This window comes from Oryza sativa, chromosome 3 (genome assembly GCF_034140825.1).
Source record: "Oryza sativa Japonica Group chromosome 3, ASM3414082v1".
In the NCBI taxonomy this organism is placed as follows: Eukaryota; Viridiplantae; Streptophyta; class Magnoliopsida; order Poales; family Poaceae; genus Oryza; species Oryza sativa.
In genome coordinates this window covers 25,269,856-25,288,436 of record NC_089037.1, presented here as the reverse complement: position 1 = coordinate 25,288,436, position 18,581 = coordinate 25,269,856, and the positions used below count along the sequence as shown (strand labels likewise).

Sequence of the window (18,581 nt, the reverse complement as noted above, 5' to 3'; positions counted from 1 at the left end):
TTAATGTGCCCACTAAAAATAAACCTTGTTTTTTTAAAAAAATGTAGGAAATATGTCATAATAATTTCAAATTTTAGAATTAATTACTACTGATTTGTACTAATATTGGAGTCTCAATTTATTCTTTATATGATTCAATTTAGAATTTTGGAAATAATAAGTACTAATCTATACTCTGTTTGGAAGTCATAATTGATATATATTCAATCGTACCTTGTTTAGAGTCTTACTTAAATTAGGAATAATAATATCAAGTCGCACTTGGTGTAGAGTTATGGACTAAGAATTAATACACATAGAGGCATACTTAGCATGGGGTTTTAATTGTAATAATTATGATAACTAGGAAGGTAGCCTGCGCATACACGCGGGCATGTTGTTTAATCTTGTTTGAAATTTTATTACAAATGTTTATGTGTGGATGATATTTTTGAAATATTTTTTAACTCTATTTTAAATGTATGTTCGCAAATAACTGGTTTGGGCATATTACTTGAGATTTTATATCTTCAAATTTATTAGAAAAAAATGTGTCACAATAATAAAGTTAGTTCATATCTATTTGTATTTGTATTATGTGTGATTCTTTTTTTAAAATTTTTGGAGTTTCTAAACTTTATATAACATTTTTTATTTTATATGCCATAGACGACTTTAAGTAACATTTTAATTTTATTATATATTAATGAAAGATATTTTCTATTAAAAATATAGCTAATGATACTACTTCATCTAATCGAAAATAGACTTATATTACTTATATTCCCTTTGTCACATAAATCGAAGCAGTTGAATTTTATCCCAAAAGAATAGAAGAATTTATATGTAACCGGGATAAAAGTGATTTATTTTAAATACTACCACGTTAATCTCCAAAGTACCGTATCATATTTTGACAAATATCTATAATATCTATAGTGCAGTGCATGTTAGTTCAGTGTTCGGTTTGTTTTCATCACCTATTGTTTCTAATCATATGAGACGCCATTGGTAATTTGGAGAATACATATGTACATTTAAATTAGCGTTGTGTATTCGTCAAGTGTTTTTTACACCTAAAATATGATGTGAAATTATTATCATAACATTAATTATTATATGTCGGCTTCATATTTGTGATGTATTTAGGGCTATAGATATTTAGTAGTTTATTTATTTAAGGGAATACAACCGTATCACAAATTGGATATATAATTTTAAAATAATTTAAGCATTGATTGGGTATTTTATATTTGCATTTGCGTAAATTTGAAGATTATTATATTTTACCCTTAAATTGTAGAAAATTCTTTTTTAAGGACTACCAATTTTTTTGGCACGCTTTCGTTTTCTGTTCTTCCAGCAAACGATATGTAAGCAATATTATTCTTTTCGATCATATGTACATATGGAGTACTTTTTCTGGTCAACAGCTACATATTTCTCATGTATCCGTATATAGGAGAAATACATTATTTTTAAATATTAAATATAATCTAATGGTGTAAAATGAAACAACTAAATTGGGTTGCTTTCATTTTTACAAATGTAGATTTAAATTAGTGTTGTGTATTCGTCAAGACACCCTAAAATTTGATGTGAAATAAAAAATTATCATAGCATTAAATATTATATATATCAGCCTAGTATGTTAAGATAGGACGGATAAATATCATTGATGGGATATTTCATATTTATAATATAAATTTAGTTTAACTACGTATATTTATGTAAATTTATAGAGTAATATATTTATTTTTAAATAGTAGATAATACTATTTCATAACACCATCGATCTTTTCTGAATGATTCACTTTTTTTTATTGTTTTTATAGTAAGGGATTTTGAAAATACTATTTCAAAAGACCACCGTGCATAGATTTTTCTTTGTTCTGATGGAAAGTAGGTAAGCTTTATTTCTTTTTCCAATCCGTATGTACGTACGGACTATTTATGTTTTTAGCCTAACAATTATATAGCTCTCCCGTATACATACATAGAGTAATAAGTATTAGTTTTTAAAATAAAATACATCTAATTTAATGGTCTAAAATATTAGGTTTAACAAGTTAAGTGAAAATTAACAGTGATATTTGCTTAAATTTATAGAGCAATAGATTTTATCTTTAAATAGTAGAAATCTCTATTTTAAAGATAATCGATTTTTTTAATGGTCCTACGTATGTTATGTTCGTTTTATTGTTTTTTATAATAAGTCTATGCGTAGTTTTTTTTTCTTTTGATAAACAGTAGGTAAGATTCATTCTTTTTTAGTCCAACGTAGTATGAACGTACCTATGGAGTTTTCTTTTTCCGGTGAACAGTAAGATAAACGATAATAAGATTCATCGTTTTTTAGTCTCACGTACGTACGTACCTATGGAGTACTTGTGTGTTTTTGTTTTCTTTTTCCCGTGAACAGTAAGGTATTGGTTTCCTTTTAAATAAAATACATCTAATCTAATCTAATGGTCTAAATTATCGGGTCCACCGATTTAAGTAAAAATCAACGGTGAGATTAGACATTGCCACATGGCGGTCTATGAGCGTTTGTAGAAGTGCCACGTGACGACTTGAGAGCGTTTATAAGAAGTTTAATGGACTTTTAGTATATAATAAATAGATATAAATATTAACAAACACAAAGGTGTACTCCACTTGGAGTCACAATTTAATGATTTTGGAAGATGAAATTAATAAATATAAAACTCACGATTAAGTGGTAATCTAATTTAATTTGGTGCTACCTGATAGATGATGCAGTGACCATGACATATCTCCCTAGGTGTAAGCGAAATTCGCTAGATTATATTACAAATCAACAACATACCTTCGTGGATTATTCATGCGACAATTATTAAGGATATTCTTGGGTGCAACGATTTGCGGATCAACATCCCAACATCAGAAAATTTATAGGGTCGCCCAATGACTTACCAGAGTCCTAATCGATGTCGGTGCAGATTAGAAACATGTAAAGTAACAACAAAAATTGAAACCAAAGGAAGTTCAAACGAAAATCATCCTTGAAAAATCGTCGTCTCGTCGCATGCAAGAGCTGGCCTTGAAGTGCATACTCCCTCCGTCCTTAAAAAAAAACTCAATCTAGAACATCCCCTCATGACGAATGTGGACTACCTAGGTTGAGTTTCTTTTCTCAATCTTTTCTCAAACTCTCTAGACTATAAAAAATATCTGTGCGTTGCAACAGGTGAAGTTTATTTTAATCTTATTATTGTTATATGGTTTAGTTAATATGAAATTCATTGTGGGAGTTCGCTTGGATATATATATTTTTAGAAAATCATAAGTTACAGTTAGGAGTCCGATCGTATCAAGTTAGCATGCGACTTTCTTTAAACAGATCTCTTATATGATTCCTTATGTATTACCAAAAGTGAACGATCTTAGAAACCGACTCAAATACGGATATGTATTTCCAAAAGCAAACGAACTTAAATACCGACTCATACACGGATGACGTACCAAAATACCAGCAAAAACATCGTCAATTTTTATAATAGTAGAGATTCGTTATCCTAGGAGGAATCACATCTCCGTCTAGGTTGACTTTTTTTTTTGGACGGAAGGAGTAGTTCTTTGCCTACACGTGTTGGATTGGTAAAAGCACAACTAATCAACCTGTGGACTAACCTATGATTGGATGATGTGCCGAACGCAAGCTTAATTGGGCTTTAGAAGTCCATGGTTATCTACAATATTAAGTTAACGGTCAAATCTCTTGACTCTTGAAGTTAATATGAGATCTCTTATAAAGTATCCAATTAATTAGTATAAGAGCAGGTACAATAGCAGGCTATAAGCCGGCTATAACCATATATCGAGAAGAAAAGAGAAGAGAGAGAAGAAAGTGGGTTACAGATTTGTAGCCGGCTGCAACACGGGCTCCAAGATGTTATATGTGTATGAGAGGTGGGACCAGGTATTAATGGTGTAGTATATTTTATAGTTAACTATTGTATAAATGAGTTATTAAATTGGCTATAGATGTTTTGGAGCCAGTAGTTGGCTATACTATTGACCTTGCTCTAAGTATATTAAGATATAGATATATTTTACCTTGGCATTTTCGAGTAACGGTCAAAAAGTTCAAAAAGCGTGCTACTGCTTCCGTTCTTTTTTAATGCCATTTAATTGGGATATTGACACATTCTCTTATATATTCATAAAAAATAGTAAAAATATGAAAAGAAAAACGTAGAAGATTTTTTTATGACAATTCGTGGCATTTTTCACGTATTAAATCTTAACATTTTCACATTTATGAGTGAGTTAAGATTTTGATGTTTATCTGCATACATTTTGATATCTCGTATATTTAGGGGATAGCAAATATATTTTAATTTTTTAATGATCAAAACAAAGCTAGCTAGACAGAATTGTTTTTTTTTCCCAGAACGGTTGCATTGTCACATTTCCTGTTCCTTTGAAAACAACATATTTGTTTCCAACTTGATTAAAGAAGAAAACGCAACTGACAAAATCCCAAGCATCCAAAAACACTATAAACAATGTAATTTTCACAACCATCCCAAAAAAAAAAGGTCCCAAACTGGAGACTTGATGCAGCATTCACTGAATAACAAGAATAATTATATATAAAAAACTTGCAGATGGCCAGTGAATCAGTTTATAAAATGAAATAGACGAAGAATCCAAATGCAAGGTAGCATATGCTAATGCGATGAATAATTTCAGTCAGAAAAGTAAGAAAAATATCTAATACATTTCGTATAGTTTCAGTCAGACGATGAAGCAAATGTTTGGATTATAATCCGAATAAGTAAAAATGTTTTTAAAAATCACTGCTTTAAATGTAAAATCGTTTATAATCTGCAGCAAAAGCCAATGGTGGTCTACATGATTGCTTGTGAAACAAGGGTCCGTAACAACGGCATAATAGCGTGTCCTTGTTAGGTCGCCGCAACATTAATTGATTTATAACGACCTGCCTTGATTATGTCGAAAGCAACAACCTAAACAGATCATATGGACCATGACATTCATAACTCTCTGCCAAAACCAGATCACTCAGAAATAAGTAACTTGCACTACCCCTCCTATTGAATATCTGGGGATCCAGGGGCAAATTTGCAAACAAATAATGATGTTTCACCAAAATAAATTAAGCAAACTTGTACAAAATATATATATATATATATATATATAGCTAAATGGATGCATGGTAAAGTAATCCAGGCAAGTAAATGGGGAACCTAAAAGTTGCATTTTGATTGGCATACAGCATTGAAATTTGCAGGAAAAAGCAAGACTAGACATGCAAAAGATGTTTAGGGTACAGATCTGTAAGCTACAGATGAGCATCCATCAAATGTTACCATCCACATATAAATAACATCAGGAAAGAGAGCCAAAAAAATTTAAAATAATCTACAAAGAAATGCCTCCGGCTGCTAAAATTTCTTCCAGTGCTCTCTATAGCTAGTTCTCTCTCCCTTTTAGATGGCCAGGTACCATTGGATTTATAAACATTTCAATGCAATTTCCAATATAGCAACGGCAGGTCACATTGGCTGAATTCACAATGCTGACCATAAACAGCAGACAGTTGCCTGAATTTTCAACTGTTCTTGACATTTCATCAGAAGTTGTGCTGCAAGTACAGGTTTTCCTGCGGTGAGGCCGGGCTAATTTCTTCCTCCAGCGACCGCAATCCATCACCTATGCTGCTCCCAACGTTCCTTCCATCTGTGGTTGTTCGTCCATCCATGTCAGCTTCAGATGCCGAGGATTTCCTCCTCTGAGATGAAGTCACACTTGGAAATGTTATCCAAGATGGTGCTCTGTACTCAATCCGCTGATCATCCCCGTCAACGAGATCATTCTCGGAGCACGAATGGTTAGATGACCTCTGCGATACCTTCTTGTGCATCCTGCTACTCCCAAGAACAACCTCAGTTGGCAGAATAGGTTGCTCAATGCACGGGCTACCCATCAGCAGTGCAAGGGCACGCTCTAGAGCTGTTGTTACCTTATCCATGGAAGGGCGGTCTTTGGCTCGCATTCTGACACACTTGCATGCCACAGCAGCGATCTTCTTGAGAGCCTCAAGATCAGAGGGAGGAGATAAGACAGGATCAAGAAGGGCAGAAATGTCTCCAGCTTTGATCAATGGTACTGCCCATTCAACAATGTTTCCTTCCTCAAACTGCATGTCAATAGCTTTCCTGCCACTTAGGATCTCTAGAAGAACAACTCCGAAGCTATACACATCAGATTTTGTTGTCAAGTAATGCAGACGGTAGTACTCAGGATCAAGGTAGCCAAGTGTCCCTGCAGGCAGCTCTGATAGTGGGGTACCACTATCTGCTGGGCCCAATATAGATAGACCAAAGTCAGCGACACGCGCATTGTGATCCTCATCTATCAGTATGTTTGAGGACTTGATGTCTCGGTGAATTACTGGTGGGCAAGCATAGCCATGCAAGTACTCGATCCCCCGAGCAGCTTGGACAGCAATAGTGACCCGCCTGGCCCAATTCAGTCTCTTCTTCAAGTTCGGATCCTTGCCATGAAGATGCTGATAGAGGGATCCATGAGCCATGAACTCATAAACCAAGAGCCTCTCGCTGCCATCCTCACAATAGCCAAGCAGGTTCAGCAAGTGCGCATGGTTGAGCCTGGAGAGGAGGTCAAGCTCGGTATGGAACTCTTTTGAGCTCTTCTTCACATCTGATGCCTTAATTGCACGCTTCACGGCAACAACTGTACCATCCCTCAGAATGCCCTTGAACACACATGAAAAGCTGCCTTTGCCAACTTGTGAATCCTCTGAGAAGCCCCCTGTTGCTTGCTCTAACTCCTCGTATGAGAATTCCTGAGCTCTCCTGATCTTCAAGTCCTCTACATCAGGCTGAATCTTCATGTTGTCCTTCCGGAAAGAATATGTTGTATTCTTTGCCAGCCTCAACTCATTCTTTGAACACTGGCAATGTCGAAGTTTGTACCGGACATACAGGCAAGCAATAGCGGTCACACTGAACACCAATATGACGGCAAATGCAATCTCTGCCACAAAAATACGCAGCTGAAAAGCCATGAACTTGCGGTTCTTGGTCCGTTTCTGGGACAAACAAAATGACACGCACTCATCTGAGGCACACTTTGAGCAATCAAACTGGCAAACACGGTCAGCTGTGGCATTGCAAGGTGATGACTCATATGAGTCATCTGGGCAACCAACACTGCAGGGCAAGCAGAGTCTAGAATTTGCAGGTTTACATGTCTTGCTACCACTGCCAACTTCACCATGGTTTGCGTATTCATAGTAGCCATGGCTGCATGAATCAGATACACAAATCCCAGGGGATACCGCCATTGGTAGTGCTAATGGGCCACTATGCCCCCAGCACATTGGCTTCAACGATGTCTCGGCCGGCACCCCACAAGTGAAGTAATCTCCAGCCACAATTGCATAAACTCTGAGCCCTTTTGGTGCAAGTGTACTGTTCTGAAGTGTGAAGCCCCAGCAAGCCACTTGGTGATCAAGACTCCTGATGCCACAAGCATGGAACCGCCCACCGACCACGGAGACCATTGCATCCATCGGAACTATGTTCACATCACCATCATCAGTAGAACTGGGTGTTGACATCTGCTGCATCTCCAAGCTCCTACCCCAGCAGAATACCTGCGCATTCTCCAGCACCCCGCAGACATGGTAACCACCTGCTCCTATAGACTGGAACCGCACATTCCTCGGAGCTAGCCCAATGACACCACTAACCGATTCATCGCCCCAGCAGAAAACCGTCCTGTTCCGTGCAAATAAGCCACAATTGAACACAGAACCAGCTGAAATGGCCGATACAGCTCCGGTGACGGTATGTGTGGCGGTCATGTTGTATCCCCAGCAATCAATCACCGATGTATCTCCATTCACGCTGTGAAACCCCTTGACAGATGTTCGTAGGGCACAAAGGTGGTTGTCTCCTGCACTGAGCTCCGAGTACATGGCTCCCTCGACCATCGGCTGCGGCACACCAATCTTGACATAGGAGTTGCTCCCCCAGCAGTAAGGCTGATTGGTGTCGAGCAATAGGCCACAGGCAAACCCATCCCCCGCAGTAACCCCTACGAACGGGATCCTGCTGGGGGCACCGTACACAACGGAGGCATCCGCGCCGAAGCAGGTGACCAAGTGAGAACCATCCGAGTTGAGCCCGCAGAACACGGGGCCGTCCTCGCCGTAGGACACGGCGATGGACGCCATGGATCCAAGGCCATAGGCCCAACTGGGCAGCAAGACCAGGCAGCAGCACAATGCTACAACAGGCACAATGTCCATTTCTTGAAACTTGGAGGGGTCTACACAAAATTATTTTTCCTGCAAAGGTTGCAACATTTTGGGCTAAGAATCAGCGGAAATCAGGCGAGTCTTATTATAACCGAAACGAAAAGGTTGGAACTTTTTTTTTCCTCTCGCTCTCTCTCTCTCTCTCTCGGTGCATACCAATCAGGGATGGTGCAGCGGCTAACGTGGCGCATCGGGGTTCAGTGGAAGCATACAATCCCCAATCTTTCGGGATAAAATGCGACTGCTGGTGCTCCTCCACCTTTGCAACAGCAGCAGCAAACGAATCCCAATCCGCAGCAAACTAACCTGGATGGATTGAACAGAGAGAAAAAAAGGCTTGGATTAGACATACTCCTGTAGCTAGCAAATAAAAGGCCAGAGCTTTTAGCCTCAAGACAATGCAAGAAATCTACTACATTTGATGAGGAAGAAAAAAGTTTGAAACGAATCTAGCAGTATCTCGGATTGGATCTCCACTCCAATCACCGCAAAGCTCACCAACTCACCAGCGCATGCAGCTCAAGTAGTAGTACTAGTAGTAGTAGCAGTAGTAGTGCACTAGTACTACTAGGGGAGACAGAGAGCGAGTACCTCGGAGCAGGGGGGGCGGCGGTCCGGCGAGGCGAGGGGAATGTCGGCGGCGAGGCAATCGGGGAAGGGGAGACGACGACCATGTACCAAGAAGGGAAGCTTTTCTTGGGAGAGCAGGCGCCACGGGCATTGCACGGCGGCAGCGGCGGCGGCGGCGGCGTAGCCGTGCTGGATCCCCGGGGAAGAGGAGGAGAGGGCGCGGATGGGTGGTGGTGGTGTGGGGAGTGAGAGGAGGAGAGGAGAGAGGGGGAGGGCATTGAATGCGGCTGGCTGGGTGGGAAGGCGATGTAGGTGGCGATGGTAAATGGGAGAATTGAATGCGCCTGTCCTCTCTGTTCCTTTCTTTCTCCTCTCTCACCTTCGCCTTTTGCATGCCGTCGCGTCGTCAGGTGTGAAGCCACGCCAACAACGGAGGAGGCCCGCGCGCGCCTCCGCCGCGGCGGCGTCGGCGGGGGCGGAGGGGAGAGAGGCGGCGGAGGGAGTGACGGACTCGGGGATGGGAGGTGATGTTTTGTATTTGTTTCTGATTTCCGGGGTGTTTGATGCAAAAGTGTAAGGGTTTCTATGAATTGATAAAATATGAGGACTATAAATTAACGAGTTACAGGGACTGGCCTGCAAAATTAAAGACAGCCTAAAACTCTTCTCTGGATAACGTCCAAAGGGAGCGAATTTTTTATTCCTAATCACAACATTTTTCTTCGTGAATCCTTGCGAAATTGATATGAGGTCCCTCTTTTTTAAAGCCGGCACCTCCTTCGAAATAGGGGATTCAGATGATGCAGGAATAAAAAACAACACGGGATTTTAACAGAAATACGGTTACGCAACAATGTATTACAAAATATAGAAAAAATGTATGAATGGTCATTTAAATAGACCAAACGAGAAAATGCATAAATCGGATGAAAGAGATAGACTTGAAGAAAATTCTAAAGAGACTGGAGTTCTCATTAACTTTCTTCTAAATTTTCTATAGGATTGTTTATTTCAGATGAAATTTCAAATTCTTTGTTTCAGGACTTCATTGAAAATTTTTCCATAGGATCGAAATCCTCCATATATCCTATATCTTTCCTACAAATTAAAGAGGGCCTAAAGCTAATAATGAAGGAATTTCTTAGCATCCCATGTACAGTCGTGTTATCAAGTTATAGTTCTAATTAAACCATATAGTCTATATAGTAGTAAGACTAACTTTTTATGAAGCCCTGCATTGGAAGAATATATAGAAAAAAGGATAATCCATCCATTAAAAAAATATATGCACTTTTGAAGTTTTTATGAGATTAAGGAGATAAATGAAATTAAATAAGAGATAGTTGTGATGGTTGAGATAAGGATGTAGGTAGAAAAATTAAATGAGAGATTGTTGAGATGAATTATATATTTATATGTACAAGCTGCTATGTCCTACGATAAATTTTACGAATACTTGCATTGGGATTTGATAAAGTAGGAGTATTCTAGTCTATTGGGTTTTATATTGCTATATGTGAGGGATGGGTTAAAAATAAACTTATTTTGGAATGGGGAGAGTTATATTAAGCTAAGTTTGAAATGCTAGAAATAATTGCATTGGGATTGATAAAGTGGGGGTATTCTAGTATTTTGGGTTTTATATTGATATGCATGGAATGGGTTAAAAATAAACTTATTTTGGAACGGGGAGAGTTTATACTAAGCTAAATTTGAAATGCTTGAATTTGCTATATTGTGGGATAGAGAGAGTAGTATCTTATTACTGACTAGAGTTCACTCCATCTCGACCTAAATTTCGTAAATAAAGCAAAGCAAGCATACTTATTTTAAAATATAAAATACACTTTACTAGATTTCAAACAACACTACTAAGTTTAAAAAAACTATGAAACTTAGGCTTCTTTGCAATATGTATTGTAATTTAAACATTTCTAATATTTTCAGGAATTTGTTCATTTTTAATGTTGGACGTAAGCATGCAACTCTATCATAGATATGGTCGATAGGTACAACCACATATTTCAATAAGTTCTTGTGTCAGTCTTCATAAACTCTAGTATTCATAATTAATTAAAATGAATAAGTCAATCGTATGCATACATAGCCATAAAGCCATATTAACATTCATGAGATATGGCAAATGCATATATCACATTTAACGTTTAGAATATAATATCTATATATCTCCATTAATTTTTGCATAAATATATTATTTTTTATTTTAAAAAGGGACCAATACATATTATGTTTGATCTGCCATTGAGCACAAATAACCTCACCGTCACTTAATCGCATGCACCTTACATTACTAATGTAAAACTAAGCAACACCAACAACATACAACGACAAGCCATGAGATTCACAATCAAGGTTTAGATTTTAGAATACATTAAACTTTGCAAATATAATATTAGCAACTAAAATGTAATTGAGTACATCGCATATATTTGCCATATGGTTGAAGGGGATTGATTTAGATTCCAATCTCAAGTTTAGGTCCATGGTGAACATTGGTACAATGTCATTCATCCAAGATATTTGTCACGTATGAATTTAGGATGACGCATAAGATAAGGAAAGAGAATGGTGATATCTGTCAATTATCATATGGTCTTATAAACAACTTTGTATCCTATCCTATCTTCCTATATAGTTGGTACCCACTAAGAGGCATTTACTCCTATAAAGCAATACATGCAAGAAGCCACATCATCAACAATTTTAAGCCATCAGATCATATTAGTACAAAGATAACAACCGTTGGATCAAGAAGCTACTTATTCATCCAATTCAATCATTTATTAGTTATCCATTATTAGGTATCGTTATCTGAATCCATTTTCAGAAAAAATGTGAGTGAAGTAGAGAGATGCAAACTATCTAACTACAACGATGCCTATATTGCGCATGAAAATAATATTCATATATATTATAACAATACACAATGACAATTAGAAAAATAAAGCATGAATTGTATTGTAATAACATAATGCATATATAAATCCACATTATCATATATTTTGTATATACATAGAGTTGCACTTAACCATTTAAAACTTTGATTTTGTTTGACGATAAAACTATAAAACCCACGGCAAAGACGCGGGGTGCCAACTAGTTTAGTCAATGGCAGATCCAAGAAAACTTTAATGCAGATGAAAACATAACTAGCTAGTATTTAATTACTATAACCCCAGTGTTGTTGGGCCTTGGATCCGCTGGTGCATTTAGCTCCGTTTTGTGGCTATCCATAGGATCGAACCATTAATTATATGAATATGCTAAATGTACTAAATAGACAACCTATTTGTACAAGTTGTTTGTGCCATTTTATGCAAATAGCACATGTCTAGACTATTTTTCATGCCCTTGGCAATAATTTTGAAAGAATAATATTTGATGCCCTTGGAAGTAAAATGTAGTCAGATTGCACCCCCCCCCCCTTTTTTCTAATCTCACTATATTCATTTCTACATGGGCACCATGTGCATGATTTTCTTTTTATTTTTGTTTTAAACATTTTTATAGGGACGAGCCCTGCTACTACAGGCTACCAAATATCCTAAGTGCATGCCTAGCTAGGTTGTGGCTTGTGGAGGGTATCAAACACATAGATAGGTAATAACTTGGAGGTATCACGCTTTTCTTTAGATTGGTTATATGTAATAATTTATCTGGGAGTTCTTTCAAAAGAAAAAATCACAATTAAGATGGCCACTAAAATGGATGCATCTTCCTTAATTCTTCTCTCTCTCTCTCTCTTTTTTGAAATGGGAACTAGTTTTAATTTATCTAAACACATAGGTATTCTATATGTGATACGATGTTATATATGCTAGAAAATCTTGATTGTGTATTAAATATGGGATACTCTATAGACATGCATTTACCCCAGCGGAACCTCACTATATACCAAATTATGTACGAAAATAAATGTTATACATATGGATAAAGTCTGAAGAAGATAAGGAAAGAGTCTCAAAATGGAAGTCGGTAATAAGAAAACTCCTTGCTCCCACATCACTTCCGATACTAGAAAACCATGAAACTATGTCAAGGTTTATGCTAATGGATGCATGTTATAGAGTGGTGTTGAATTCGCTAATTTGGTTTGTGTATTGGTTATCTATTTACCAGAAATTGCATATGCTAATTATAGATAGTTCATCTATGTATATGGGTAATGGGCACACATTACATACGTACACACATGAGGCTTGACGTAGATAGACCCTATCATGTGCGATGGAGTAGAAATGTGAAGATAGGCAACAGTAGTACTAGGAGAGGAGTGGCAGGGCATAACTCGTGTGACTAGGTATTTCAACTTATTTTTCTCTTGTTTTCTCTTTCTTATTCGGTTTTGTCTCGTGCTAGACTTATCACCTACTGCATGTCCACTTGCCGGGGCAGTGGCCCCTGGCTACTGCATGTCAACGGACACTTAGTACAACTTCAATGTTATTTTTTGAAAAGAACAACTTCAGTATTATTATATGAATTGAAAATATAGTTTTCATTTTTTTTGCATCCTAAAATAGATTTTCTAGAAATACTTACATTTTAAAATAGGGCGTAGTAAAATTCAGGGCTGCTTTAAAACCCAAGATTGAAAACACTTTGGAATAAGAAAAACACAGAATTTTAATAGGAATACAAATACAAAGTACAAGATTAGAAGACACAGGAAAATATACTAGAATTATAGTTTAGTAGACTTTTAAGAAAAATGTAGAAATCATATGAGAGAGATGGACTGAAAGAGAATTTTTCAAGAGGATAAAAGCTCATGCTAACTACTTTCTAAATATCTATATGATTGTACATTCCCTAGGAATTTCAAACAAAATGATATTCAATCATTGGTTTCATAGGCTTTCTTAGAAATCTTTCTTACATGATTGAAATCCTCTAAGGGTGTACTCGGATGGGCAAGTTCCCAACCTATAATCCCTTATTTTCCACACGCACATTTCCCAAACTGTTAAATGATGTGTTTTTTTTAAAAAAAATTATGTATGAAAGTTACTTTGAAAAATCATATTAATCTATTTTTCAAGTTTTTATTAGCTAATATTTAGTTAATCATGTGCTAATGAGTCACTCATTTTTTGTGCCGGAGAGTTATTTCTGAACCTATAACTCAGCCTAAGTTTGTTTTCCCTATAAATCATCAAAGGGGCACTCAACCTATAGGTCCATCATTTTGCATATGCTAATTATAAGTTGTAATGGCTTACTAGCAATTAAATAGTTTGTGGTTAAAAAATTTATACTATGTGTTCTTAATGATTTAAAAGTCAATGTTGGAAATTAAATTGTGATGAAAAAAAACCAAATCAACTCTAATTTTAAGATTTAAATTTTGGCAGTAGTTGAAAGACAAACGATGGAACTACTAAGCTGAAAGGTGGTCCATCTAGATGCAAGGGTTTGGATCAAATGGTGGTACGTATATGTATCTACTATAGCTTTAACCTTGGATCAAACTCTAATGTGGTCCATGGCCTCCAGTGCCATTTAGCTAGCTTCTTCAACTTCAAATTTTAACTTGCTTGTTTTCCGTTAGCACGTTTTCAAATAGTTAAATGCTATGTTATTTTAAAAAAGTTTCTATATAGAAGTTGCTTAAAAAAAGCAAATAAATCTATTTTCTAAATTTATAGTAGTTAATACTTAATTAATTATGTGCTAGTGAGGTTTCTCGTTTTGTGTGCCATAAAAATTTGTCTCCAGTTGTGGTGATCGAACGGGGCCGAAGGAACTAATAAAAAAGCTTATGAGAATATTAAAAGAGTGAGTTATAATTTAATTTTTAATTTTACAACTATACATTATTAGAATAAAGTATTCGACTAGCTTACAAAGGCCGAAGATTTTAAGGCGTTCACAGTGCGTCCCTCCTATTTGCTGTTCCTCACATACCACGTATACCAGGAACTTAGTAAGCTACGTACTCCACAATACAAGTGGCTTGTAGTGGGTCCCACCAGTCAATTTTTATCTCCCAAATCCCAATCTCTCTCTTCTATCTCTCAAATCCCAGTCTCTCTCTTCTCTCTCTCCTATCTCCTCTCACTTTCCGGCGGAGGAAACGAAGCGGCGACATCGAGGGCCGGAAGCCACGACTGATGGCGGTCGCGGCGCCGAGGGGGCTCCACGCTTCCACCTCTCCTCGTCGGGACGGAAGCTGTGGACGACGGCGGCGCAGCGGAGTGGAGCGGCGGTGGTGGGACGCCGAGCGGATTTCTCCCTGAGCCGCCAGCGACCACGGCTTCTACTTCTCCTTTCACAGCCTGTGCCTCCGGCTTCTCTCTTTTCCTCCCCTTAGCCGGCAGCACTGCTCATCTCCTCCCTCGACTGCCAGATCTAGTGCCTGGCCGGCGGCCACCCGGCGGCAGGCGCGGCGGCGGAGGCCCCCCGAGGCAAGAAGGAAACGATGACAAGGAGGACTCCTGCGGGCCAGATCTGGGTTCTCCGTCCACCTCGGTGGCGCCGGTCCACACCTCTCCTCTTCTCTGTGGCGGCGGGGTCGGTGGCGGTGGATGGCACACCGCCGGCAGTAATTTGCTCAGCCAACCATGACTGTGTGAGGACGATGGAGGATGGAGGTCTCCTTCCCTGGCCACTGAGACGAGCCGAGCTCTCTTTCCTCCCTCTCCTTTCTCTGGCGACGAGTGTGGGCTGGCTCTGACAATGTTGAGAAATTTCTGATGAAGAACGTGTGGCTCACTTTGATCACTCGTACTTGGTTTGGTCACGGGAAAAGCCTGAGAATCTCTAATGTGTAAGGTTGAGGCTAAATGACACACAAACGCATTGTGAATGGCCTTACGAGAACCATGCCAGAATTGTGTGGGCTCTGGATTTGACTGTAGCGGGCGAGTGATGCAAGGACTGAGGAGGTTTGACTATGGCGTGCACACGTACGCTGTCACCCCACCCGCACGCCTTTCAAGGGCTGTCCTGCTGCCTGCAGGACTCGTAAAGTTGGCATCGCAAGACGAGCAAACGCACAGCACAGACTTCAAAATTTTACCAGTAGACTTCCACTCCTCCACTATCTGATGGAGGATGGGTGTGCCGTGTGCGTGTGCTGGCCCATCCACTATTGGCCCACTCCTCCACAATCTCCTGTGTTCCGGGAGTTTAAATCTCCCTCTTTCTATGTTATTTGCTCACTTGCTAGTATCGGCGTTTGCTGATTTACTCTAGATTTTCCGTTGTTGATTTTTTTTTTGGAATACGCAAGGAGCACATCTTTGTATTAAGAAGGAATAAATGTACGTACAAAGCGGGCCAAAAAGACAAAGCGAAGGGGACAGGGTACAGGAGGAGAACCAAAAAACAAAAGCCTAATCTCCAACTAAATTTTGCGACCCTTCTCTACTAACATGAGCTACCAAAACGGGGATTGCAGCTCTAGCTAACCGCCACAACTCCGCTTCACCCGTCATAACCCTTGCAACCTCCACCCAAGTTCTGCTCTTCTGGTTGAAGACTCGATTGTTTCTTTCCTTCCAGATCGTCCATGCAACCAACGTCGCGATGGTGTCGAAACCCCGGCGATGTTCCTTGACCATCTTCTTGCGACAGTCGCACAACCATGAGAGGAAAGAGTGTTCATTGAGCGGTAAGCACTCTGAATGCCTGATAGCTCTGAGCGCTACCCATCATAGTTGCTGCGACTCCGGGCATGCGACCAAGAGATTATCAATCGTCTCTTCGCATTGATCACACAGAACACATCGATCCGGGTGCGACAAACCACGACTCTGGAGACGGTCTGCTGTCCAGCAACGGTTAAGAGCTACCAACCAAAGGAAGTAGCGACAGCGAGGGGGCGCCAAAGATTGCCAAATTGGCTTGTGCTAGAGAGGAGTTCTTCCAAAAAAGAGAACACAATAAGCCGAGCGGGAAGAGTATTCTCCTGAGGTCTCCCACCGCCAAGATAGAGAGTCTGGCTCTTCGGAAAGCTGCACTGACCGAAGGCAATCCCAAAGCTTGAATACTCTAGGATCGCTTGAATACCCAACGCGGAACTGATGTCCTGGATCCATCTTCTGTCAGTCATTGCCTCGGCCACCGTGCGACGATTCCGGAGACGAGCAGGGACTGCAGCATAGACAGCCGGCGCTAGCGACCGAATGGAGGAACCCTGCAGCCAGCAATCCTCCTAGAACAGCACTGAATTCCCATCCCCTACCAAGCATACCATGGAAATCGATACTAGATTGCGCTCCTTCTGTGAGACCGGAATACTAAGCCCTTGCCACGGCTTTTCCGGTGAAGTTCTCTGCTGCCAGAGCCATCGTGACCTCAGGGCGATTCCCAACCTCTCTAGATCAGGAATCCCCAAACCACCATACTCCTTGGGCGAGCAAACTCGAGCCCATGCGACCCGACAGACGCCGCCATTTGTAGAAGCTTTTCCAGCCCAAAGAAAGCTGCGACGGATCTTGTCAATCCCTTTGATAACCCACTTCGGTGCATTGATGGCCATGAGTAGGTAGACGGGAATTGAGCTCAGTACAGTGTTCACCATGGTAGCCCGGCCAATAGGCGTCATCAAGTGAGACATCCAAGAAGGCAAACGGCGCGCGATTTTATCAACCAGTGGCTGCAAGTCTTCCTTCTTCAGGTGGAAGATGGACAGAGGCAATCCTAGATATGTGCAAGGGAAGGAAACGACCTGACATGGCAATTCATCATGGAGAGTTTGGAGATCCGTCTCATTGCACTGGATTGGAAGCGTTGAACATTTTGTAAAATTTGTTTGAAGACCAGACGCTTCCTCGAAAATGGCAAGAATTTGCGTGGCAGTGCGAATCTCATCCATAACCGGCCGTATAAATGCGACCACATCATCAGCATATAGGGATACACTAAAAGGAATCGCTAACGGCTGCAGCAAACCTTCACCCTCAGCTTTGGAGAAGATGGAACTCAGCACATCCATGGCTAAGATAAAAATCATAGGGGAAATGGGATCTCCGTGGCGAACTCCTCGCCGATGAAGAATTGGGCAGCCCGGCTCACCATTGATTAAGACCCTTGAGCTAGCTGTTCGAAACAACATGGCAACCCACGAGCGCCACCGAAGGCCGAAGCCTTTGTGCTCCAAAACTTCCAAAATGAATTGCCAAGAAATGGAATCAAAAGCTTGGGCAATATCAAGCTTCAGCAGCGCCGATGGAGTCCTTCGATCATGCAAGCGTTTAGCTTTCCGTTGTTGATTACCTGCAGATTAATTCTTTAACTATCACTTGCACATGCATGGCGCTTAATATTATGTGCGCTTTTATATTCTTCTGTGACTGTGACTGTACTCTGCAGCTATTGTGGTAGTTCTGCTCTGAGACCTGTACAATTTCAAAGCTTCCGAATTCATGAAACAGGAACATCACCAATGGATTTTCCAGTCTTTCTGTATCCAGATTGTGTGCCAAACTTGTGTGAACCAGACCACACAGCTTGCTGTACTACTTTTTTGAGTATTTCTATTATTCTATGGTTAACCTGTCGTAAGGATAACTGATCATGCTTGCTTGTAGTCATTGGCTATATAGCAGGGGGTGATGAGCCCTGGATTTTTCACAACTCAGTCATTTTGAAAAACTTATTTCGCAAATAGACTCCTGAAAAAACTTATTCCGAAAATGATCCTTTTTGGGGCGCCAGAATAGTTGGC

At 39.7% G+C, this 18,581-nt stretch overlaps 1 protein-coding gene across 1 annotated transcript; it reads right to left on the bottom strand.

Annotated features, from left to right (window-relative positions):
- Nucleotides 1–5,212: 5,212 nt before the first annotated feature.
- Nucleotides 5,213–9,394, bottom strand: LOC4333525 (serine/threonine-protein kinase-like protein CR4). Its single transcript, NM_001418379.1, has 3 exons — nucleotides 8,909–9,394; nucleotides 8,474–8,623; nucleotides 5,213–8,347 (listed from the first exon to the last, which is right to left on the bottom strand). Exon 3 carries the CDS (start codon nucleotides 8,306–8,308, stop codon nucleotides 5,603–5,605), a length of 2,706 nt encoding a protein of 901 aa, NP_001405308.1. The 5' UTR covers nucleotides 8,309–8,347; nucleotides 8,474–8,623; nucleotides 8,909–9,394; the 3' UTR covers nucleotides 5,213–5,602.
- Between the last annotated feature and the right edge of the window lie 9,187 nt (nucleotides 9,395–18,581).